The sequence below is a fragment of the Manis javanica genome, chromosome 1 (assembly GCF_040802235.1).
Source record: "Manis javanica isolate MJ-LG chromosome 1, MJ_LKY, whole genome shotgun sequence".
Classification (NCBI taxonomy): domain Eukaryota; kingdom Metazoa; phylum Chordata; class Mammalia; order Pholidota; family Manidae; genus Manis; species Manis javanica.
The window spans coordinates 53,775,736-53,802,939 of NC_133156.1; the positions used below are offsets into that span (position 1 = coordinate 53,775,736).

General features: G+C 34.7%; 1 protein-coding gene across 3 annotated transcripts in view; it reads left to right on the plus strand.

Annotated features, from left to right (window-relative positions):
- CPEB4 (cytoplasmic polyadenylation element binding protein 4) overlaps positions 1-27,204 on the plus strand; it is a 75,802-nt gene that overhangs the window by 22,811 nt on the left and 25,787 nt on the right. For 2 of the 3 annotated variants that reach the window (XM_036995079.2, XM_036995080.2), the window contains exons 2-3: positions 3,392-3,473; positions 21,349-21,399. In XM_036995079.2, the coding sequence (XP_036850974.1) occupies positions 3,392-3,473; positions 21,349-21,399 (133 nt within the window). The remainder of the gene's footprint in view (positions 1-3,391; positions 3,474-21,348; positions 21,400-27,204) is intronic. The other variant, XM_036995081.2, reaches the window with a different exon arrangement.

Genomic DNA, 27,204 nt, shown 5'->3' on the forward strand with positions numbered 1-27,204 from the left:
AGGTCTGGAGAAAGAAAGTGCTCCAGCTCACATAACACTCCGGTGGCAGAGTTAGGGCTTCTGAGTGTCTAATGCTCATTCTAACTGATTTGTGTTTATGCTCATATTTTGGTCATTAGCTCAAGTTCAGTTAAGAAGAGCTGCCACTTAACAGGGTTTCTATTTTATAGTTTACTTTCTGGGAAATGGATCCTAGAAATAGATCAGTGGCTATGATATTTGGCTCAATTAGCAATCAAAAAAGGCAAAAATCAAGAATGAAATATGGACACGAAAGCACTCTGGGTTTGACACTTTGGTTGTTGGGTAGGAAAACCAGCACTGTTTGTGCTGTTTTTAGTTCTTGGATTTATTTATTTGTGTCTACTACCTACTTCCTAATGGCACAGACACTTAACATATTAGTTATTTTTTTAAATTAGTGGTTAAAGATGTATGGAGAAGATCAATGAGAAGAAGTAAATCAAGAATGATAAACTTTAGACCCTCTTTGAGAAGCAAAATGTTAATTTGACAAAATATGTCATTTCTGACCTCTTTGAATTACTAAAGCCCATAAGAAATGAAACGTTAAACAAATGTAAAGTAGTTTATTATAATTATGACTGCTAATAAGGTTGGACTGTGGACGTATTAGGCCAGGATTGGCAAGAATGTAGTATTTGTGCCACTGGGACTTGTACCTTACAGTTAGTATACATCAGCAATCTGTTGAGACACTGTTTCTTTCTGAATCCATACAGAGCCTGAAAATCCTTCTCAACACATTGGGTCAGTACCAACTTAGTACCAGTTGATTATAATCCATATATTGGTATTTATTTGTCACTCTTGTATTAAATCATGACAAATGAAAGGAAAATTAGTATAAGTGAAAAAAGGATAAAGTTGTTTTCTTTTTAATCCCATAAAACATTACTGGAAATTTTAAATTTTATTTAGGATTTTAGTTTTAATGCAATCCACCAGTAAATCAGTGGTTCTTATTTTAGCAAATATCTTTATGTTCTAGGCAATATACCAAGGTAGGAGGAGGCAGGGTAATGAGTGGCTTTGCTAATTTACAGTACTACATTTAGAAACACAGGTAAAAAGGAGGCTTCTTCACTTACTGGAAACAGCAGTCATAAAACAAACCAAAAAACACTGTGTAATATTCTTTCTGAACTGCTACTCTTTGGTGCTCTTGTCATTCAATGATTGTCAAAATGAAAGTTCTGAAAATTCAGAAGGTTGCTTGCTATTTTCACTGCATTAAAAAAAAATACTGAGTCTTCCTCCCCCTCTATTACAGTTATTCTGGCAAAAGAAAATGTACAGTTCTACAGTGGGAAAGGAGAAATATAAAAAAACCGTAAGATAAGGAGGTAGGAGAGAAGAAATATTTTAAACATTTAAAAATACTGGAAGGCATTCCTTCTTTGATTTAGCAAAGGTGTGCTTTCTACTTGCCAGCTCCCGTGTGACGCACAGTGATATAGAAATGTAGGACAGGGCTTCTCAACCATTTCACATCATAGCACACATAGAAAGTGATAATGTTGAAACAGATAAATTCTGCTAGGAAGTTTCTGCCACATCAGGCACTCTGGGCAGTCATATGTGCTGAAAAGATGAATATTTCAGCACATCATCACCCTTTAGATTTAGACACATGGCATAATCCTGCCCTTGGGAAGCTGACAGTCATAGGATATAGACAAGTGGACAGACACTGGGAATTATTGCTTCCAAGTCTGGCTTTGTATTGGAGGTAGAAATAGTGGGTGTTAATGGGGTGGTTCATAGATTTCTGAAAAGAGGACAAATCCAGCTTTCGTAGAATGAGATAGTAGAATATTGTATTAACTTCTTTCTCAAGTTAGGCCTCAAATCCACTTTGCTTCCAAAAGGATATGCAGAAGGATTTTGATTTAATTATAGCTCTTGATATGAGTAAGGTAAAAATAGAAGAGTCTCTCCCTTTTTGAACATGAACCCTTAGAGATTCTGATTCTGGCCGCATGTCCTCTTGGGTCTCTATAGACCAGGTTGAGAAGATGATGATGACTAGGAAAGAATCAGGAGGGAACATAGAAAGGATGTTCTGCAGTGAGCCATACAAATTTAGAGCAGAGTAGTGCATTGAGGCACCTACTCCCCATCCCCATCTTCACCCTGACTCCCACTCCCAGAGAAAACCTGTAATATCCTCTATTTTAAATATTGGATTATATCCAAATATAATTGTGCTTGGGGGCCTCAAGTTGCAGAGGTAAAAATGTTTGTATCATAAAACAGTTCACTAAAGGAACATTCCTGAGTGTCTTCATGGGGTCTTCAGGAGGTGTGGTCCCTTATTTCAGGGAAGTATAATAATAGCACATGGTGAGTAGTGTTATGGAAGGACAGAGGAGAAATGTCAGGTTGATTTAAAAAAATGCTCTTTCAGCCTTCAGGTTCTAGACATTAGCTAGGAAAGTAAAAAAAAATGAGATCCCAGCAAGTTTTTAAAAAGGGGGAATAAGATGAGGTGATTTTTTTCTAAAAGCCAAAGCTTTGAGTTGAACAGTAATGTAGAAGAAAATATAATTGAAGAAGTTATAGAATCCTGCATGTCACATTTCCTTTGGAAGCCCCTTTTTCTTTACTGCTCTTGCAGTGGTCTTGCATGTGTTCATTCTTAAGGTGGTTCAGAAACAGGTATTACTGCTGTGTTTCAGTGTTTAAGTTTTAAATGTCTTCATCCCCTACTTCTCTATCAAGCTAACTTTTAATATTATCTCTAGTACTTTTCATCCAGAAGAATGCCAAAGCAGTTGGGTCACTGTATATTTTAAGATTCCTCACCCACTCTTGAAATGCATTTTGTTAAGCCAGGGTTTAGACCAGCAGTGTTCTCCACACCCTTACTTCCCTTTAATTTTAATGGCAGCAGAAAAGAATACTTTGCCACTTACTGGTCTTACAGATATTTTATGACTATTTTCAAACCTCGGCTTATAAGAAAATATAGCTATTCTTAATGGCATGTGTACATGCCAGTTTAGTACATAACTACTGGAACAAGTTTAGAAAGCTTTGCCATATTACTGTGATCTTTAGGCAGGGAAAGATTATGAATTTTATTTTTGCATTTTTTGTTCTTAACTTTATATGGAAATTAGTTTTAATAGTTTCTGCTTTATTAGTAAAAGCAATGATACTATTAAAAATGAAATAACCCTTACTGAGCCCTGAGGTACTTATTTTTGTGGTTTGATGTTTTTTAAATATTAAAATATAGTTATAATGTACAGAGAGGGAGTAAAATTGCCATTTTTTGATCTATGTCCCCTTGAATGTAGCTTATTGTCTTCTTTGATAATTAAATGTGATTTTAAAAGTGGTTTGTGGCTGTTTGTGTTGACAGGATCGCCCCAGGACATTTGACATGCACTCACTGGAGAGTTCACTCATTGACATAATGAGAGCTGAAAATGATTCCATTAAAGGTAATTTTTAAAATGTAACTATATATTTGATTTTTAGTAAATAGTTAAAAACTTGTACTGTCTTTGTAATCTGATGAGCAATATGGCAAATATCATGGATTCATATTTCATATCTAGTCAGGTGCATCAATTTTATACATATTCCTCTTTTTGTTAAAAAATCAAGCATATTTGATGGATATCCACTGTAGGCTGTCCACAGTACCGACTGTAGAACTCCAAGAATACTACCTGCTAAGGGTGGGCAGTTAACTGGAAAGACATGAACCACATACCTCATTTTTTATCTCGGGCAAAAACCGTTTAGTGCCTCAAACCTGTATGTCTATCCACCCATGACAGGGACTGTTCAGATGCTAGGAAGAGTTCAAATGCTGATAGATATTTGTGGCCTAGTTCACATTTTAAAAAGTGGCCAACAGTTTCAAAGTTAAAATAAAGTTTGTCATTCTTGAAATATTTCCTGTTTGTTATGTTAAGAAAAAAATAGTGCTATTCCTACTTGGATTCTGGTCTTAATTCTATTACCACTTAAGTAGTAATACTATTTTGGTCTCAATTCTATTACTAACTAGCTGTGTTATCTGGAATAAGACATTTCAGTTTGACTAGGCCTCAGTTTCTTCATCTTAATAATAAGGAACTTAGAATTACCCTCATAATAAAGGACTTAAAATGGGGAACTTTAAAAGTAAAATACAGATGCCTGGGCCCTATCCCATTTGCGGGGTGGGGCTTGAAATGGTTTTTAATGTCTTAGGTGATCCTCATGTATAACCAGAATTGAGAATTGCCAGACTATATGTTCTCTGAGGACCTTTCCCAGCTCTGATTTTGTGAAAGATGCCCCACAAAATATTTTTCTGTACAAAAATCTGTTTACTAGAAAGCAGGATTTAAAAAAAAAAAAAGAAATTTGGAATGTTTGATATATTGGTTCTCGCACTTAAGTTGTTCATTTGTTCGTTCATTCATTCATTCATTCATTCATGAGATTGCTTTGTGACAGACACAGCTTTGCACTGGCATCAAAGGTGACAAGGCAGCCTCTTGCTTCAAGTGGTAACCAGCCTGACTGGCTTAACTTTCCTCAGCGTTTGGTTTATCATATTACTGATGTGGTAAAAGTTTAAGTATTTCTCAACAGACCAATAATGGTACATTTTTTAATGAGGAAAGCTTTTTGAGGTCTGGAGAGATGAAAAATAATATATATGTGTAAAAATATGCATCCATCTGATGAGATAACTTTGAAATAAGAATATTTTGAAGATCTTTATTGAATTACACATGGAATTCTGATGGCTCACTCTAATCCAGATGCACTCTGTTTCTAAGGAGAGATGATGTCTCACTCAGAACTGGTTTTATTTTTGCCACTTCTTAGCACTCTGACGTTGGGTAGACATTCAGCCTCTTTCACTCTTCTTTTCATTCTCTCCTCAGAAAAATGAGGAGAGTCCAAGCCCCTTTCTGGTACTAGAAAAACCACATACTCTTTAAAAAGTAGCTAAAGGAAAAATCTGAGTCTGTGAATGATACCTGTGTCAGTTTTCTGGTTTTGTACTGAAGTGATGTAAGATGTTACCATTTGGGGGCAGTGGATGAAGGGTACAGGGGATCTCTCTGTACTATTTTTTCTTTTTTTTTGCAACTTGCTCTGAATCTATAATTATTTCAAAATGAAAAGTGCAGGATAAGTTACTAAACAACATTTGTTTATTCTTAACATATTTGATTCCTAAAGCTTCTTATGTACTAGATACCAGGGATAATAAATAATTAGAACTCATTTTCATGATAAGTGCTTATTTCTTTTATCAGATAAAACACAATTTATAAACAGCAACAGATATAAACTATTTTTATGTGTTTCTTCTAAGAAGCATGTCTCTAACTAGCACTTAGTTGTGTATAAAAGTTTGCACATATTATTCTAATAGGATTAATGGTAGCATTCCCTTTTTTTTTTAAAGTCAGATATAGCCAGAACATCTTCTCTTCTAGTTTGCTAAATTACTGTGTGAAGTTCTGCTTTTATTCTATATTCCCTCTTTAATAACTTCCCAACAATTTTTACCTAAGTTTTTTAAAGCTGATTCTGTAGTATAATGAAAAATTAAGTCTGATGACAGAAAAATTTCAATTTCATGGGCCTCGTCTAGGAACATAAGCTTTTGTAAAACTGTGATTTATAAGAGGAAGTGTGGCAGAATGGGAAGACCATGGGTTTTGGAGTCAAATAGATCTATATTTAAATTGCCACTCTTCCACTACACTTTATGGTGGTTGTGAGAATTAAATGACATGATGTATCTATAAAGAGCAGAATACTGCCTAGTTCATAGAAGATGCTCAATAAATGGTATCAATTATTACTAAACAAATATTAAGTCTGTTCTCATACTTATCAAATGAGAAAGCCAGTTTCAATTTAAGTTTAAGTGCCAAGGTAACTAAAGTATGTTAAATGAATTTTGTGTATTTTTTCCTTCGAAGAGCATTAAAGAGTCCACAGATTAATTTATGGCCCTAAAATTCCAGATTATAGTTATGCTTGATTTTTTTTTAACCAAGATGATGGACTTTATATCACTATAGTCTTATCACTACTAAAATGGAATTTTGCTCAGAGGAATACTTAATTTCTCATCAAACTCTTTTCAGATTTAGATGGCTGTTAGGAAAACTATGTTTAATTTTTAACAGTTCTATTGTGAGATTTTGTTTAAGGAGTGCTAATAAAAGTTGAATATCTTAAAAATAAAATACATCATCCTTTAAAAAAAGTATGTAAAACCTGCTTATCTATTTTGACAATAAATAAATAGCTTCTTCATGTGTTCTGCTTCCTTAGAAACAGAGAAAACAGAAAATGGGCATTAATTCCATGAAACTAGTAGAGAATAATATGTCTGTCAGACAAAAAAGTATGAAAATTCAGTTGAAATAATTAATTTGAGAAATGTTTTAAAAAACTCTACCATATGGAAGCAAATTTTATATTTGGGCTCCTTTTGTCTTAAAAATAATTTCATAAAATATATTATGCATAACCTCATTTATTTTTATCTTTCATTTTCAGTTCCTCATAGAAATATGATTTGTATGTATATCTTATAATAATGAAACCTAAAGTTGATATAAGAATTATAAGTTGAATGAATCGATATGGCTATATTATTAAATTATATTTTTTAAAAAAACAAAGAAACAGAAAACTGAATTTGCCTTTTCCTTTTGGGAAAAAAAATCTCCCTTAATGTAGTGGGGTTAAAAATTTTATTTTTGTCATCAACAAACAAGATGCTTAATATGCATAAGAACCTGCAAATAATGGTTTTCAAGTTTCTTTATGAATCTGTTGTTGATTCCAGTTGGCTTGTTGGAAACCTTTTATCTTTTTTTTTTTTAACATTTTAACAAATGTTTAAAAGAAGTACCTAGCTTTCATTTCATAATTCATATTAGTTTTTTCTTATAGTTCATTTTTAAATAACTTTTTAAGAATTTTAAGGTTACTATCATTTTCTCCATGTGAAGAGGTTTAGCTCTTTGTGAGGTAAAGTGTCCTCCCTCCACCTTATCTCCATGTTCTTTCTCTCATCAGCTGGTATGTCTGTATGTTATTTTTATCCACAAAATTGTGTATTGCCTTCTCCATAATCAACGCTAGTGACAATCTGCAGAAGCTCTTCCCCAGAGACTGATTTCATTTTCTTTACTGCACACCCAGTCTCATAAGCTAAGAGCCTGAGCTACAAACTAATTTTGAATTTTGATCTCCCAGCTGGCAGCTTGCACATTGCTACAATGTTATTAGGCTTATCAAATGTTTTCTTCACCTGGGCAGAAAAATCTTGTATTGTTGTAAATGCTCAGATGTTTAATGGAGAATAGTGTACCTTACTGTTATTTGTTTTTGTTTTCTTGCCCATGAAATTGATACTGTTTAGAAATGGAGCAGCAAGAAATATATTAAAACCACATGCAAGTTTATCTGTTTTCAGCCTTCAGCATAGGTTGGATACAGTGAAATAAAGGTTCATGAAGCAGTATTATATTCAGTGTAAGCAGGAGAGACCTCTGAAAATTAAGGAACCTTTGTTTCTTTTCTGTGTATGAAGGGAATAAGGGACTACAGATAAAAACTAAGAAGTAGTAGTTTATGGAATGCAAGCAGAGGGAGACAGCACTGGAATAAAGAGAAAAAATAGTACTTGAAAATGATTACATATCAGAGTAGAAAAATCCAAAATTTCATAATAATGGTTGAATATTTTAAATCCCATATATGAAAGCAATTAAATATCTAATTTGCTCCATTACACTAGAAAGCCAAATGAGACAGCAAAATTATTGGGAGAACAAAGGCAGTCTGTAAATTGTCAAAACATTACAGTTGTTCTTCAGATATTAATTAAACTATGAGTCAGAATTTCATCTTATTTTTCCTCAGAATGTTGTGAAGTTGAGTCTTTTTCTCTTCATATTGTTATGGAATGAATCTTGCTTTCAGTGTTTGGAAGGAGGAACTCAACATATCCACCTCAATCTATCTATGTTTCAGGCATTTTAAATACTTAATTTGAATGTAAGCAATGATGATTTCATTCAGAAATGAAAGTTATTTAAAGTGCCAGGCTTCTGCATATCCCCATGGAGCCTAAGGAACCTATTGCATACATAGAATAAGTAGTGGTAGTATGTTACATAGTCAGATATTTCTGCCTCACTTGCCTCATGCATTAATTTAATAAGAATTTATTTTAAGAGCTGAATCTACTCCAAAAATTCTATGCATTTAATTCCTGACTGCTGAAGGTATTGCGACTTTGCATTTTAAAATACTTCTGATATTTTTTTCTTTATCTACACATTAAATTGGGGGCCCTTCCCCCATAGTTTTTCATTACTGTGGGTTTGAAACAAATGCTTATATGAGTGGGCAAGTGATGATTCCATCTGTGCCTTGTTTCTTTGTTGCTAAGCAAAAGAATTTATAATCTCTCTAGAAGAAAATCATGAAACTCAGTGGAAAGTGTAATACACAAAGCTTGTTCCATTAATTTTATGTAAGTTTTTTTTTATATCATTGTAAGGGAGTATCAGAGTAATTATTTAAATCCTGTATTTTATAGTAGGGGGAGAATGAAGTTAGTGCTACTTAAAAAAAATACCATATATAATAATCAGGAAACCTTTTCCTTTGATAAACAGTTCTCTTAATAGTCCTATATTGCAAATTGCAGTCACATAGTTCTCTATTTTAAAGAACAGATGTTGCATACTGATACAGATGTTTGAGAACAGATACTGCATACTGACTTTATGTAGACTGAGCTAACTCTAGAAACCCTCTATGAGAATTACTAAAAATAAGACTAAATTTGATATCATTCAGTTATAAATTTGAATTCTAGAGTAAATAAAATTTTAAGAAACAAAAGGCACTCTTACAAAAATAAATTCTGTTGCTGTGTTAAAATGATTTATTTCAAATGGTGTAAGGGTATCATTTCTTACATATTTACCTTTTTCTAGTTAAATCAGTTTGCTTGTGGCAATATGGGAAAAGACTGCTGTGCGCCACTCTGCACCCCACTGCCCCACTGCCTTTTTTAAAGCATTAAATAGACATTTTCTGTTAAGGGAGATACAATGGCACATGATACCAAGTGCCTTAAAGAAGAAATGGGTAAAGCAAACTGGCTACTTTTACTTGGATCCATAATCAAATTTCTCCTTCCATGTAAATTACCATTACTTGGTGTCAGATGTCTTCTGATGAACTGGGGGATCTTTAAATATTGCAAGTATTGAAGATTCAGAGCCCACCAGGCAGCTGCTCTACTATCCTGGCTGGAGCCTTCCTAAACTCTGCTGGTTGTTTCTTGCTCTGTTTGGATGGTACCAAGTAATTCAAAGCAGCACAGCAGGGGAGTGACTGGGGTCTCTAGAGAGTAGAAAATTGCCTTACTTCTAGAAGCCTCATGAGTAATGGAGAAAAGTTGATAGCAAAGAATGCAGTTCAAATTCACCTACAATGAACTTTATTTGTGGCTATTTAGAAATGAAATGGTTTACTCTTCTTCTGCACTCTCCCCTTCCTGACTGCTGAAATGGAACATCCTAAACAGTCTTTCTCTTCTGCACGGACTAGTTGTGCCGGAGGATGGGACCTGGGCTTCTGTGTTGAGGTAACTTCCTTTGTGAGGAAGAAGAAGGCAAAGTAATAGGGCAAGATTTTCTTTGTATTACTGGTGCCAGGTGTATTTTTAATTTTGAACCATCATCTCCTTTCTGGTTTACTATTGGTCAGGATTTGTCAGATTTCTCACAGCACTGTGGCAAAGTTTACAAAGGTGGGAATTTTGAACAGTGTGAGTGTACTTTTTACACTGGGAATTGTGTTTTTGTTTTGTTTTGTTTTTTTAAGGGAATAAAGAGAAAGGGAAGTGTCTGGGAGAACAAAATGTGATGTTTGTGAACATTGATGTGCTGATAGCATTGGATTGAAGTCTTCCTTTCTCTAGCCTCTGAACTGAAACCAACTCAGTTCGTACTAAATTCTCCTTGTACCTAGTCCAGATCCTCATCCACACAGTTTATTTCCATACCATGTACTTCTAAGTAGAAAGTAGTGATCTTCTTCCCTCTGTCCTCCACACATTGTGATAGAATATTGACCCTTGTTTTTATTTGTTCTGAAAATTATATAAGCAGTTGTCACAAAGGGGGAATTTGTCTTAACGTCATCTATGATGTGGATCCGTACTTCTTTAAGCAGTCCCCTCTATCCGGAATGCTGAGCAAAAAGAATCTTATTTCAAGTGCTTAAAAATTGAGTAGTCATCTTAAAACATTGTTGAAACTCTGATTTACCTAGGTGAGAGTTGAAGGTATTAGGAGTAAGGGGGGAAGTGACAGTAAATTTATGTTACTAAAAGGCTGAAGAGACTAAACATTTTGAAAGATTGTTTTAACTTATCTTTTTTTTTTTCTTTACAAATATATTAAGGCTCACATATTTTCTGGCTGTTGTGACTTAATTTTGTTTGACATACCTTGAGGGCAGGGATTGGTAAAGGAATAAACTATATGTAACAGTTAATACTCTGAAATAACAAATCAGAAAACAAGCAACAATCAGCTATCAAATTAAAAAGTGCTTATTCTGTAATGTCTTACATTTTCACTTTGAAGTATTGTGTACAGCTTAATAAGTATAGGTATTACCAGGTGGACAGATACTATTTTCCATTCAGAAATGAAATCTGAATGACATTAAGTAGTAAGGTTTTCAGACTTTGCCAGTAGTTGTCAGCACTTAAATATTAGAGACCTCCCTACATTATAAAAAAGTAGAAGGGGGTCCAGAACATATATAAAACTCTGTTTTGTTCCTGCTTCACAACCAAATTAATAATAGCGTATTGTGTACCTTCTGATAGTGTCACTGATTTTTCTGTTTTTCTCCTTCTATGTTATAAAAATCTATAGAGAGGTAACTTACTGTATCATTTCCTGACAGCTTACTAGAACAGCTCTATATACTTATACTAATATCTGCCTAATGAAAGCCCTTTTGATAATGGATTAATACAATAAAGACTTGTCCATGAAGGTGTTAAGACTTTCCTTGATTCTGTTATAGAATCCTGGAATATGTTATTTGCTGACTTTTGAGGGTAGGGAAGAAATGTCACCTGATTTGTAGCAGTCATAAAAATATCCAAGATTCTCTTTGGATTCAGTTTAGCAATAGGAAGGAGTGAACAGTTGCACAATAGTTCCACAATATTATGTCTTCCTTGATACCCAACGAATTTCTACCTTAATACCGTATGTAATTGATTCATTTATCAGCTGTTATATGTCTGTTTATGAATTTCTCTACCCACTGCTCCTTATTTTTTCCCTTCGTGTTGCTACTATTCTATCAAAATGAAAAGAGGGAAATAAGAGAAAACTCAGTGATTTTGTTGCTGTTCAGCTGTAAATATTTGTAAAAGGAATACTTTTAAAATAATTTTAAACTAGTCACTACTTTTTGAATCAGATATTTGAGAAGTCCAGGCTTGCTCTGGGCTTCATTATTTTGCCTAATTGAACTAATTTCTGAATTAGTGCACACTGTTCTGAAAGCAAGGCTTTGTTTTATTCTGGGTATTACCTGGTAACCAGTCAATTAACATTAGTGGAACTCTGAAAGGAAAGCAGTTCCATAATCTCTTTGGAGTCCAACTGGGCTGATGCCAGTTGCTATACTATATACATTGGGAAAGAGGAGGAGGAATCAACCACTTAGAGGACCCTTTTTGAATTCTTGAGAAGCCAGTAATAAAGTACAAATCTTAATTCTAAAGAGCAGCTGTGATAATTGAAGTATAAACAAAAGAAAAAAATTAATTTATACTGGCTAAAATATTCCAAATAATAAATATCTGGCATGGTTAATTAAATTGAGATATTTAAATTAGCCACTTGATTTATTTATTGTAAGTGAGCAGAAATTACTAACTTATAAAAGACTTTCCCAAATTTTAAGAAATAAAAAGAGAAGCATTTAGGATTATGTTCAACCTGACTCTGCCATTAGCAGTTACGAGGCCTTCAGTCAGTCACTTCTCTCTTAATCTTGGATTCTTCATCTGTAAATGGAGAGACTGAATTTAGTTTTAAATTGCAATCAGCATTTCCATCCAGTGTCTCTGCCAAGCTATTCATAAGTGACAAAATTGAAGGTTTTTATAGTTTAATGACTGAAAAAGCATAGGAATTTCATGTGAGTTTGGGTGTGGCAGTATTTAATACTGAGTAGCTTGTAGAAGGGTTATAATCAGAAATCAATGAAATTCAATTGATTAAATGAAGGCTTTGCTCCTAGACTGCATCTTTTCTTTCTGAAATAGGTTTAAAACTATTATGTTTAGGAGGCAGTTGTTTGAAGTTGGCCTTATGAAATCACTCTGTTCTCAATTTGTGGACCACAGGCCTCTTCAGTCATGGGAATCATGTGATGAGGACCAAGCATATGAACCTTTTAGGACCAAACATTCCAGTTAGATAGATTTTTACATATGCATGATTATCTTCCAAAAGCATGTGTTTGCTGATGTAACTAAAATACATTTAAAGGTGTTGCTGAATTCACAGTAACCTTTTATTATTAAGGTTGTTTTTTTGGTTGGTGTTTTGCTTGTAATAGTCACTGGAGTTGGGGTTGGGAGCTTCAGTTGTTAGTTGTATCATGGTGGTGAGCCTCTGAAGTATTTTGATCAAAATAGGGCTTAAAAATTAAAAAGTTTATGAAACATGGTTCTAGAGAACTTCTCTAATTGTTCTGCTTTAAACTCCTGCCATTAAAATGTTCTCCATTACCAAAAAGAACATAGTACAGAAAGAAATTTAATAGACGAAATGGTGAGGAGGATGGAGATGAATGAAGAGATCACTTATACTAGATTATCATGCCCCTGCCACCCCCCAGTAGCATTTTGGAAGTTTGTCTTTGACATCTGAAGCCATCTTTTTGCCCTTTGAGGCAGGTCTAGGACAGTGGGCTATTTAGGTTATATCTAGCACACCACCAGGGGACAGGGAGCCATGTAATGAGAGGTGCACCGTGAGGTTGAGTAACAGGGCAGCCCTTGTTAAGAGGAGGAGACAGCCTTCTTTCAAGTACATAGTTTAAAGTATCTTACATTTATATCCCAGTTCCACAAACATTTGAGTATATTCCACATATCAAGTAGTAGTGGTAGATCAAAGGACAGATTTAATTTTGGGGGGTTTTACATTTTCCTTTTTTGAGACATCTTATATAGGAAGCAGTGTTAACAATCAGTTACAAGTGAAAGGGTGCTTTCTTCTGAAACCATTTCTCTGACTTGTATTTTGTGCCTCTTCTGAGATTTATCTCTAATTTAGATCCTTGCAGTAACCTTTTATGGGAGTTTTGTGATCTCCATTTAATTGAAGAAATTGAAGTTCGGAGAGATACAACAGCTTCTGTAAAGTCGCTCAACTAATAGGTATCGAGAAGATCAGGATAGGAACATATAGCCTTCGCTCCTGTTTCAATAGCTTAGGCATTTATTGTGTAGTATTTAAGAGGGAAACAGCAAAAACTTTAGATAGAGAGTAAGCAGTAAAGTTTCTTAATTTCTTTTTAGGAGACTAGGTACAGAATTTCAGATCTGTATTTTATCATAATGCTCTATAAAAGATTCAGGTTTCAAACCTCCTAGTTTCTTATTGAAGGGTGCCTTTTTGGGCACTGAGGTCAGATAGATTCACTGAGGGAACTTTTCCAAGCTGTCTTGTTCTTTTCCCTGACTCTGATTCACCAGGGCTGTCATGAGACTTAAGCGTGTGTATTCCTGAAGTGATTCAGATACACTGTGCTCCCTCTCGACCCCCATCTTCGCTTTGAAAACCACTTTGGATATGTATGCAATATTTAAAGCTGTGGGAGGCCATTCATCCAACAGATACATATCAAGCAGCTACTGTGTGCAAGGCACTATTTTAGGCCATGGGGATATAGCAGAAAAGAAAAACAAAAACTCCTGGCCTCATTCAGCTTATTCTCTAAACAATTAGCAGATATCTTTGAACAGCCTGTTTATTATTTCATTTTGAAGTCTAATAAATAAGAGGAAGACTCAGTGCCTTGAGTATTGATAGGAGAAAACAGGAACTGGGCCTTCTGAGAAATAACAAAACATGAGATTAGGTTAGATATGAAATTCAAGCACATTCTTTATTAAGGTTCAATAAGTCATCAGAATTTATATTAAGTAAATGCTTAGAGTTGATGATAGGGTAAGTATGTATGTAGAAAGCCAACCAGTGTCTTTGATGATTGCTTTTTGGGTTTTGGACTTATGTTACCAGTTTTAAGAGCAGGTTATCTCTCTTACCTCTAGTTTTCAGTCATTTGCCAGCAACTTAGTTTATGGTCTATAGGGATTTCTTAAGTGTGTCTTTATCTTCTTCTATGTTCAGAGTCATAACAGAGAGCCATTTCTCAAAATCATTTTTACCTTGGGGCCAGTCCTACAGTCTTTTATGTTTATTCACTGGTTCTGTTAAAATATGTCTCTTGTAACACATGCTTCTTTTAAATAAACCTGTTAGCAAGGTAAGAGAATTTTCATTCACTGCCTTGGCTTTTTTTCTAGATTAATTAAAACTTTTCTACTACCTGTTAGTCTGTTTTCCATGTTTCTTTCCCTAATATTATTGTTTCTTTCTTTTTTTAACTGGTTTTGGGTGGATTAAATTTGGACAAAAACAATGCCTAGTTTCTAAAAGCTTTAAAAAATTGCCATTAATCACTAGTATCATAACATCCTCTTAAGGCAAGTTATCTTGTTGCTCTGTCCTCTAAATGTAGCATCCAGAGTCAGAAGGCCTCTGGCAGGGATAAAAATAGCCTTCCTGCTTGCTGGTTTGTTGTTAGGTTTACTGGCAGTAGGAAATCTTTTGAATTCCTTAATTGGGTCAGCTCTCTGCAGTTTCTCTCAAAACAGTTCCTTCTGCCTGAAATTTTTATTAGATGCTTTCAGATCTTGCAACTTTGCACCTGCCCTGGTGCAAATTAAGGACAGTCTTTTTCTATCTGAAACCTTCCACAATCTATAGATATTTCTCCCATTGACTTTACTTATAGATAAATATTATTTTCTTTTGCCACTGTCAACATCTGTTTTTCAACTATCATAAACACAAATGAAAAATTAATTTTGAGACTTTGGTACAAAAGGAAGATACTCCCTGGTTTTTATCAAAAAGGAAAAATTTCTAATTAAATTTTCAACATTTTCATTTCCTAAAATATTTGTGCTACTTTGCCAGTTTAGCTATTATGAAAGTGAGGAATTAGGTTTTTTTCTCTTCTCTCCCCCAGAGAAGAATTATATTCCTGTTTGTAACCAAGAATATTAGCAAACTGATTTCTCTGAAGCTGAAAAAAATCTCCCAGATGGCCACACCCTTCTCCTAGATTCCAGTTGGACCTCATTTGATTAAAAAAATCCTTCCTCTTTCTCTGACAAATGGAAAATTGTTGGTTAATCTCTGGCTCATAGTTGTGGAGGGGAAAAGGAGTTAAAATTAATTGAGCACCTACTCTATACAGAGGGACTTTTCTGGGCATTCTGTAAAAATTGTCTCATGAAATTCTCACAACAGCCTTGTGAAGTAAATGGAAGTAACTGTTTTACTGAGGTTCAGAGATAGTAAGTAATTTGACCTCACTCACACTGTGGGATTGGTCTGACCCTCTACCCTTTTCACTGCATGTTCCACAGCAGAAAGCTCACCAATTGTTGGCTTTGCTTCAGTCATTCAGAGCTATTTATTGAGCACCTTTCTTTATTCCAAGCACTGGATGCAAGATCCAAAATCTGTCTTCAATGATTTGTTGCCCTGTAGAAAGAGAGAGTTTAGAAATAGGTAACTTAAACATAATATAATAAGTATAAAGTGTGTGGCATGGAGTACTGAGGGGTATCTGAACCAGAGAGCAGTTGGCTTGGGGCAGGGAAGACTTTCCATAGGATGAGGCCTAAGAGAGAACAAAAGGGTGGGGACTTAAGTGGTGAGACATTGGGAGCAGAGAGAGAGAGGAGGCATTCCAGGCAGGGGAAGGAACCCAGAAGTAAAAGTTAATGGGCCAGTAGTTCTGAATGTCTGGACTACCTAATGTGAGGAGGGGAAATGGCAGTATGGAGAGATGGACCTGGAGAGAGAGGCAGGAGAATTCAAGTATTTGTAAGCCCTCGCTTTTTAACTGAAAGCCAGGTCTGTCTCAGGGGTTTTGTTTAGCCTAAACTCTGTGTGTGTGCATAACTTAAATGTCTCTTTGTGAGAAGGAGCAAGACTCTCCAGTTGATGTCAGTCCCAGCCAGTTCCTCCCTTGTGATTTTGTATGGCAGTGTCTTTACCAGAAGTTGGTTGTATCACAGATAGGTCAGGGGATAGTTGGGGTTACTGATGGTTACTGATACTGATTTGGAGAATTGTTTTTAGGTCAATAGAATAAATTATTAAAAATAGTTATCTTTCTGTCATTAAATGACAGAACATATTGTATACATTTTTATTCATATTTCTATGTGGTCTTCATTTGTATAAGTATAAAGTTGGTGTTCAAAAACTGAATTTATTACACATTTCTTGAGCCATGCATGCTATGCTTTGTCCAGGTCCCCACAGCGCCATCTTGCTGCAAAACTCAGGCAGTGTTGGTAAAAGCAACATGCAGAAAAAGGCAGGTGGAGCACCTCCTTAAAAAATTATTTATGGCAGTTCAGTTTCGACTTACCCATGAACTAAATGAAATTAGCAGGAATAGAAGTAAGAGGAGTACCTCTCATACTTCAGCAACAGCAGCAAATTTATGTGTATGTATATATGCATGTGTGTGTTGTGTGTATAAATCTTTGATCTACCTTAAAAATGGGCCTAAGCCATACTTACCTTTTCCTATTAGGAATTTTTAATGGTGTGCACTGAAATTCCCTCCCTTTCTTTGGGGTATCTAACTTTTTTTGGTGTCAATCAAAAAATTAACTTAGAATTTCATACTGCTTTCATTTTATAGGACTGCATGGCTATATTTTGGACAACCTTGCAGAGTTATCCCCTAATATCATTCCTTGGCCTATACCATGTCACCAACAATACTGGCATGACTGAAAAAGAGAAGGTCATCACATGAACTCTAATAGCACTGTAGAACATTTAATATTTTTTGGTGTGTGTTTGTGTATTTGAAATAGCAGTATTTATTATATCATTCCTGCTGAATTATCACTGTCAATATCTGGCTTACGTTTTAGAAAATAACTATTTTGTCTAATTTTGAAAGTAGTACGTACATATACTACTAATATATTAGAGTATTTCTTTCTAGTCTCTTCTCCCTTCATCTCACTGACTAGGTTGCTTTAGTTAATGCCTTAAAAGAATGTGATAGTACATACTGTTCTTTTGAGCACCTTCTTCCCCCAGCAATTCTTAGTCAGTGTGGTTGGTGTAAATATTGGTTCTCTCCAACTCAAAAATACCTAGCATAGAATTGCCTGGTTGGAGCATGATCTTTTCTATGCTATAGAATCTGGTAGTCTGGTTCTCCAGAGTAACACTGTATCAGTTGCCTGTATTTGGCTAGGTTGAGTCATGTCACCAAATATAGTCTATGCCTTTTGCATGATGTATGCCAGACTTCTCCAAATGCCACAACTGACCTCCAGAGACTACTACTTTCCTGTCATATTGTCCCTTAAGATTAGGACTGCTGATCAGGTAGATTTCTTTTTATTTATAACACAGTCAATAGCAAGAGGCTTCAAAGATTGAATTTCATCCATCAAATAGGTTCATGTGCCTGAAATCCAAATGCCCTTCTTTTCCCTTGAGGAATTCAGTTCTAAATATGCCAAAACCTAGATTATGTTTTTGGATAGACGAGTTATCAAAAACCAACCAAAAACCCCAAACTCTGGGTTATATTAAATTCCGATAGCTCAGTTATTTTTATTTTATTTTGCTTTATTCCTTTGTGAAATGCTGGTGTTTTAAGTTCAGTGGAATGAACTCATTGAATGCTTACCTGGTGCCCAAGCAGGAGACTCATGGTACCTAGGTAAAAGAGTTCCAATTCAAAAGGGGGGAGGTGGGTATTGTGTAATATAGAAAAGAAATTTAGCTGCCTGTGGCTGAAATGATTATCTAAGAAGGTTGGCTGTTGCAACACAGCTAGAAATAAAAATTTAAATTTGGTTAGTTAATTTAAAAAGGGAGTTTCCTCTTTGGGAAAGGTGCCCTGAGGAGAGGGGTGAAATTGAAAAATACCCTCCATTGGGAACAGAGAAAGAGAGGTACTGTCTCAGACAAGGGAGGAGGATTGTCAGTAGTCTAGCCATGGAATAAAGCAGAAATGACAGTGTAAATTGGCATGCAGAGAGGACATTAGAGCAGAGATGAAAGGAGTACAAGAACATATGAAAGGTTTGTAGAAGACTGTAAAGTCCCATGGCACTTAAATGGGAGCTTCACATTTCCAGAAAGAAATTGATATGTATTATCCATAATAGATTTCATGAATGGATGACTCTAGATATTTTAATTGTAGAAAGAATTTATAGAAGGATAGGGCAGACATGTTAAGAAAGCATTATCAAAGTTTTTTTTTTTAAAGTTTTAAGTATCATTGCTTGTACTTAAAATTGAAGTAGAAAGCATTATTAATGATTAACAAAATGTCACGGTGTATTTGCTACTCAGAGGCCAAAATGGATTCCAACCTGACAGGACTCATATCACAAGACCAGGTTAAAAAATTAAAAACAAGTATCACTTTCAGAGTTAAACTGAACTTTGCCAATGATTCTTTAGTGCCCTATTGTCTTAGATGAAGGGTAGAATTACTGTAATCAGAAGTCTAAAGAACAGAAAAAGTACAAAAGGTCACCTATCTTGGGGATAGAGGATGTCATCTCTTTAGGAGATGTGCTGTGAGGCAAACTCTGAAAACTTGACTTAAGGGACATTTTTGTGCCTGTCAAGTTGAAATATTCTTCTTATATGTCTCCTGAAAAGGTACCCAAAAGGTGAATTTCTGGTAAGGTGGAACTTGATTTGTTCAACTGGGCCAGCCAGTAAATAAATTTGGTAATTTATCTTTTAGATTGTCATTATTAATTATCCCTTCTTGGCATCTAATAAAAAGCATTATAGTTCATATGGAATAGCTTTGGTTTCAACTAGAATGTTAGCATTAAAAATATTAGAATATCTGCTTAGAAATAAAACATTTCCTCTTTCCTTCAATTAATATAGTTAAATATTTTTGCTTCTGAATCGACTTATATCAGCTTTTAAAAAATGTTTTATGGTAAATAAAAATGGTATGTGTGATAGCTACCATTTACTTGAGGGTTTTATAGCCATAAAATTTATACATATGTTCCATTACAGAAAATCAGCTGCTGCTTTGAGCTAACTGATTCAGATACAATACTCACTACCTCTTAAGTTTTTAGCAGTTAAGGTCAAGTTCTTATTCCAGCATCTCAAGTCTATGATTAAAAAAATATATACTTGTAATAGGATATATGATATGGGCTTGTAATTAAAGCAGTTCAAATGGAATTCACTGGTTTTAGTTATACTTGGCCATATATATTAGCATTAAAACATGAAGTCAATTTTTAGGGAGAAATTGAAATATCAGAGTTAGATTTTACATCCTCTTTTCCCATCTCCATCCCTACCTCCATTGTCTAAATAAGAACAAGCTGAAATTTAAGTGGAAAACTTAACAACTTAATAATAATAATAATAAATTCTTGTATTTCATTTTAAAGTATAGGAAAATTATTAAGTTTAGGTTTTGTTTCATATTAGGCTTCATGTAAGCTTAGATATGGATTAATTAAAACTATTAGGAGTAGAGAACATTTATGGCTTGAGTTCATTTCTTTGGAGACTATTTGAAAGACGCAGAATTTTGAGACATTGAAGGATATTTGAAGCCAAAAGTGTCTTTCTAAATAGTTGTAAATACAAGACTGTTGGAATGATGGGGCTCTATATTAGCTCTGATTCCCGTAGTGTTTACTGGAGCTAGATAGGCTTCCTGGTATCTGGAAGGCTTGCCTTAGCCTTATGACATTAGAGAACCTCTGCGGACCCTCTTTTCTATAGCTTTACAAAGTCTGCTAAGATTCTGTGAGATCAGAGTTTGGATTGCTGTTTCCTAATGGAATGTTGGTAATTCTAAGTCAATTTGAGATTCTCACATTACTACTGATTTATAGAGTGCTGGACTGTGGTAGATAATTAATAATCAAGTTCCCCTATCCATTCCTTAAATGAGCAAGACTTGTTTAGGGTTTGCCACCATTCCTATGAAGGTGGATGTAGATGAGCATGTGGAATATGGAGATTTAAAAGTATTACCATAGTGATTTTTATAACTTAGAGCATAGAACTCAGATATGCATCACAGTATGTGTATGTGTTATACACTCAGAAGTAGGTAATGATATGTGGTCTAGATACTTCAGCTTACTTATAAAAACTCCAAAACAGAAATGGGATTCTTTATAAATGGAGAAAGCCCAGTGCCATTTCTGCCTTTTATTTGTGGCTACCAGTTTGGAAGACGGTGCATCCTCCAAAAATTTTAGTCCCGTCACAAATTCTTTTGTGATAGGCATTTGGGTGCCCATTTTAGGTTCAAAACTAGTTTTTGAACCACTTCAAAACTGAAAAGAAACTAACCTAGCATTTATTGAGTGCCTCCTGTACTCTGTGCTTTGATATTTTGTCATATGTAAATACAATAATGTTTTTCTTTACCTTCTGTGCTTTCCCCCCACCCAAATGTGAATTTAGACGCATTGTCATGCCTGTACATGTAGGCATAAACCTGGCACTTTTGTTATGATTTATATAGGAAAATAATCCTGCTAATGACATACTTTTAAAAAACAACAACAAAAAATACACACATGGGCAGAAAAGGTGATGATTGTTATTATGAGTTGGTATTAGAACATAATGTTATAAAGGAAATTTCTTCATTATGGGGATTTGGAAATAAGAGTGACTGAACAGTTAAACGTGGTGGGTATTTTATTTCTCACTTTCAATCTTTACCTTCTTTAATGTTTGTGAACATGCTTATTGATATGTCCTCTGACTCATTGTGTTCATTAGCACAGCAAAGTTTTATCCCATAATAAAGATTTTTAATATTTCATCTATTAAAGCAATTAATTCAGCTTTGTTATTGAATACGTTTAAACCATCCATGAAAAAAATAAATTTAGTAACGGCCTTCTTTTACCTTCAGGTCGTCTAAACTATTCATATCCAGGATCCGATAGCTCTCTGCTTATTAATGGTAAGTGATAATTGATTTACCCTAGTGGAAGTTTGCAGAATGAAACATGCTAGTACTAGGTGAGAAAATACAGTAGTTAGATTTTCTAATAAATAGAGAAATGACATTAGTTTGTTCTGTAATAATAATTACAAGTTTCTATTAATCTGTCAGCTAATTTATGAATAATTATTTGTCCATCAAATTGTGGCAGGAACTTGTTTTAAACTTTGAGTGCCAATTAATTCTCTGTCTTGAAATTGTGGACAATAAGATAAATAAAAATCCCATAATGATACCTAAAGAATGGCTTAATCTAACATTAGCTTCTGTAGAGTGACCTTTGAAATGTCAACATGAAAACCATTTCCATGTAGTTGGAAAAATGTTCCAGGAGAAACAGAAAGTAATCAGAGATCTGAAACCAGAAAAAGCAGCCTGAGACCACAAGGCTTAACATTGCAAAGGACAAGGTCATTCACTGTTTGCTGTCTAATGAGAACCAGAGAAATGAAGTTTTACTGGCCTTTACTGTGCCCTTGGTAAATTCTCCTTGCCTATTCTAAATATTACCAATGTGCTTTTAAGTTCCCCTTTTCATGTGCATATGCTGAAATAAACTAACTCCCACAGGGGAGGAGGGGCCATCTACTTACGGAAGGAATTAAAGAATCAAAAAGTATGTAGTTTCTGGTATAGTTTAATTGGGTAGAATACAAAGGTTTTCTTCACTTCTTTTCTGTTCATTTACTATTGAATAGAGATTTCACATTTGTGTATTTATAATGCCTTTCATTTGTCAAAGCTCATTTTGATTCCCACCATCCCTAAGAAGTGTTCTTTACTAAATAGCTATAGTCTCACCACTCCAAAAGCAAAACAAAACCAAAAAAACCCCACCTATTCTTTGTCTATGGTACATTGTGATTGGGGGATTAAAATTTATTTTTATGACTAGATCTATTTTTGGTTAGTGTTTGAAATTAGTGTTATGTAGAGCATAGGATTGTTGAGCCAGGTAAAGTTAGAAGGAGATTTGATTTATGAGAGTTGCTGTGGGTGCATAGGATTTTGGGACACTCTAAACAGTTTATAAAAACCTTACTTGTTCATCATCAGACGGTCTTTTTGTGTTACAGCTGCCACAAATAATGTCAAAATATAATATTCCACCATAAATGCGTGTAGACCAAAAATGAAACCCAGTGGTTACAGTGGCATCAGAATAAGGGGGAATAATAAAATGATTGCCATTCCTAGCAGGGTTTTAGGTTTTCTGGTGGAAGGAGTTCCATAGTCCATGTGTTGGAAATTGCAGTGAACCAAGGTTGGGGATACTGCCGTGTGATCTTGGGCAAAGTGATCAACACTTTTTTTTTCCCAATTCCCTCATGCAGTTGCCAAATTAGATCAGTTGCTTCTGGGTCCATCTTAGTTGAGGTGAGAAAAATAAACACTTTCTCGTGGGTTTTCCTTAAAGGTAAATTCATATATATATTTTTAAAAGGCTATTATTACAAGGTTGTCTCTTCCTTCCCTCCCCCATTAATATTGTTTCTTTTATGACTAGACTATTTTTTGATGACCATTATTTGGCAAAGAAAAAAAGTAAAGGTAACTTCCCTCCATATATCTTACATTTAAAAATTTTACTGGTCCATAGACTCTAGAAGGGGACTACATGGTTTTTATTGTTGTGTACATGGAAATTTTGTTTATTAGGTAGATATACTAGCTGAGGTTAATATAATCTCAAACTGAAAGATAGGAGGGTACAAATTGATGTCAAAAAGGGGATACTTGCTGACTCCAAGCAAGACCCCAGAGTGTGGGGTTATGACTGCCATGGTCTCAGATCTAATATTCAGCTTCAGAGGGTCCCAGAACTTGATTTTATCAGACTTGTTCTTAATAACCAACCAACTAGGACCAGATGCCAATTTATACATTTTTAATAAGGAATAAAAATTCTAGGCAGACCAGATGCCAAAGCTGACTGAACGACTCATTCTTTCTCCAATAGTAAAGCCTAAACTATAGCAGAAGATTGCTTGAAAATGATGAAATTAAAGCAAGGTAGAGGTGGAGGGATGTTAAGACAATTTCTTAGTCTCCTTGACTTAGGTGAAAGCATTGCCATTCTCTTCAGTCAAGTTCATGAAACATATCCTGTGGTGGATTGCTTCTATAGATAAATTGATTCTTTCTAGCCTTGTTCTCAATTTAGCCCAGGATTTGGGGGCACCCATCTTGCAAATCTAGTGTAAAGCATTAATTGTACTTAATGAAGATAAATTCAAGAATCATAAATATTACCCATCTCATAGGATTAGTGGGGAAGATTGAATGCATGTGAATCACTTAGCATAGCACCTGGCACTCAGGCAAATTAAAATAATTAGACTGTCTCTTTTTTTGATTCGGAATATTAACGCTAAGAATTTATAAGGAAAAAAACAAAAAATAAGGTACTAAGGATGAGCTTGTAAAAACTGTAGGGTTGATTGTACTTTCTTTGTCTATTATTGAGATGGATAACCTAAAACTTCCTTTATTCACTTTTAAATGCAGTCCTTTGGCATCTTACATCCATGCAGCCTTTTCTTAAAACTGAGAATAAAAGCCTCTAATACGTTGTGTTGCTTTACATTCATTATTTCATTTTTATGACCTTAAGGAACTATAAGGGCCTCTTCTCCCGTGTCTACCACAAATAGCAGGCTTTTAAAAACTTTTAGGAAGGTGATTATATAACTATTCTACTTTGTTTTCAACTGTAACTTTCGAGTTTCTTTTCCAGCCCCTGTTGAGTCGAAAGCCATTCTTGTTTTGTTTGGAATAAAAATATGGAAGAACTGTTTACTCTCTTTCTGGCGTGAACATTTTAATTTTGACTATGATTTTTATGTATACTTTGTTTTGAATTTTCAAGCAGTCTCAAAATTTTTTAGAAAGAAGTGAGTTTAAACCCTAAATAAATAAAAAGGAAAAAGATTCAGAGTAGTCTACCAGCTTCAGCAATTTATATTGGAATAATACTGGAATTTGCATGTACAAAGATAAAAAGGGCTTACTCATCCAGGGGATCAATTACTTCTTTTTTCTTGGCCATGCTCAATCATTAGTTTTCAGTGCTATCCACTAACCTTCATATGCCACTCGTGACTTTTAAAGGACATTATCAGTATAATTCAGCAAATAATAATTAAACTGTGTTAAGAATGTTGTACTGTACATTCTAGGAAATTACTCAGTGTATTGCTGTGTTACTAGTTGTGGAGACTTTTTTGAGGGGCATTCTTGGGAAAAATCCTTGAATTTTAAATATATAAAAAAACAGACTTTCTAGCTACTTTTTGAATGCTATGTTAATTTTCTAGGGCTGCCATAACAGGTACCCAGATTGGTGGCTTAAACAGCCTCCAGTCCTGGAGGCTAGAAGTCCAAGATCAAGGTGTCAGCAGGGTTGATTTCCTCCGAGACCTCTCTCCTTGCCCTGTAGATGGCTGCCTTCTACTTGTGTCTTCGTGTGATTTTTCCTCTGTGAATGTCTGTGTCTTAATCTTTTTGTATTAAGACATCAGTCATACTGGATTAGGGTTTACACCTCTGACATCATTTAACCCTAATTACCTCTTTAAAGACTCTGTATCCAAATACAGTCACATTATGAGGTTCTAGGGGGTTAGGACTTCAGCATAGGTATTTGAGGCAGAAACACAGTTCATCCCATAACTGATACCTCTTCTGAGTAAATTTCTTATAATAGAAATACAGTAAAAATATCAATTTTATACTTATGAAAAGCAAGCCTGAAACTTAGATTCTCAGCTAAGTCAGAAAGGAGTGCTAGGCATAGGCCAGACTTACCTCAGATACCTTTTGTGTATCTTGGTTTAGCTTTGAGGTAGGTATCAGATTAAAAGATTAATTTTTCCTCTTACCCATCTTGAAAATTTACTTTGTCTGAGAAAACTAACATGTAAACCCTCCCCACCACATCTGTATAAAAATGCTTATGTACTCTTTTCTCAACTTCTCATTCAATTGCTTTAGCCCTTAAGATTAGTTGCTTCAAAAATGAATCTTGTGGCTGGGAAAATTATAGAACAGTAACAAAGTATGTTAGCTCTTAATAAACTTATGTATGTATGTGAATGTCTTTCACTTAGAAGCATCAGCTAAAATATTTGCTTGTCTTAGAGGAGGAGATTAGTAACAGATCTTTAAAGGTTAGTATAGAAGGTTAGCATCTTTTAGGTACAGGTCTTTGGAATGAAAGGAGAAAGGTTATTTGCTTAAGGATTGGGCAAGGGGGGGAGGGGCAGAAATCTATGAAAGGAGAGGGTATAATTTACCCAGGAGAAATGTAGATTATAGTCACTTACAGAAAACGTATATGATATGGTTCTTACTGCCACAATAAGGAGCATGTTGAAAGATCCCTTTGTGAAAAAGATGAAATCCTACTGTAAACTCTAAAGTGCTCTACAATTGCTAGCCTTAGTTTACTTCTGAGCGAAGGAGAAAATTACTAATTTACCAAGCATCTGATTATCTGACCAGTATACTTTGTTATTCTCTCATCAGCTCTCCTTTCTTATAAATAAGAACATATACAGAAACTAGAGTTATATTCTCTGCCTTTATCTAAGATAGCTCTTACAAATAATACTCTCATATCTTTACTATATTTTATCAACAATCTTTGAATGTCGTATCAACAAGCTAATATAAACATAAAACAATATGACATAGGTAATCCTAACTAGTAAGCATGTATCTAGAATAATTCTGTGATAATGAGTTTATTAAATTAGGGGTTAATTTCATAAAATTCTTTAAAATGATTCTTTGAGTCTTTGTTGAATTGTATGCCTGGGTCTTTGTGATGACTGTGTGCTTTTTTGTTCTACCATCTTTGTTTTTTTGTTAACAGATTGACGCCTTTTATCTTTCAGCCTTTGTTTTGGGTCTTTTTAATTGATTTACTAGTTTGACTAATTCCCCCATGTACTTTTCTTTTTAGTCCTCCTGGAAAAAGTGCTTATTTGATAACATTTTTAATTTGAGCCTCTCCTTGTTTTTCCAAATAGGATTGCTCTCTACCTTCTTAACATAGGGGCATAGGGGCAATGAGAGATACATGGAGAGCATTTAGGTAGGCCAGAGTAACATGAACGGATTGTTCGGTACAGAAATAGTACAGAAAAGGATAAACAAGACATGAAATCTTTCTTTCTTTCCCCGTCACAGCTCCTCTCCCCAAAGGTTCTGTGATTCTTTCCAGAAAAAAGATTTATGCATCCCCCACATATCTATTTACATTTTATTAATTTTTAAATTTACACAAGAATCATATTAGACACACTTTGGAACCTCATGCAAGCTACATCTTAGAGAGCTTTAGATATCAGCACATGAATATGTTTCACTTTTTTAAAATGGCTGCATACTTGGTATTCTTATGCACATATCACTATTATGGATATTTTGTTTCTTTTTTGTCTAACAAATGAGAACAAGAGATAAAAATTTTAAGACTTTAAGATAAATAATTTAACTTACTGGGAGATAAATGTTTTCAGGTTTTTTTGGAGGATACACTACCTTTTTTTTTTATGTATCATTAATATACAATTATATTAGCAACATTATGGTTACTAGACTCCCCCCATGATCAAGCCCTCACCACATACCCCATTACAGTCACTGTCAATCAGCATAATAAGATGCTATAGAATCACTACTTATCTTCTCTGTGTTATACTGCCTTCCTCATGGCCTCCACCCCCGTACATTATGTGTGCTAATCATAAAGCCCCT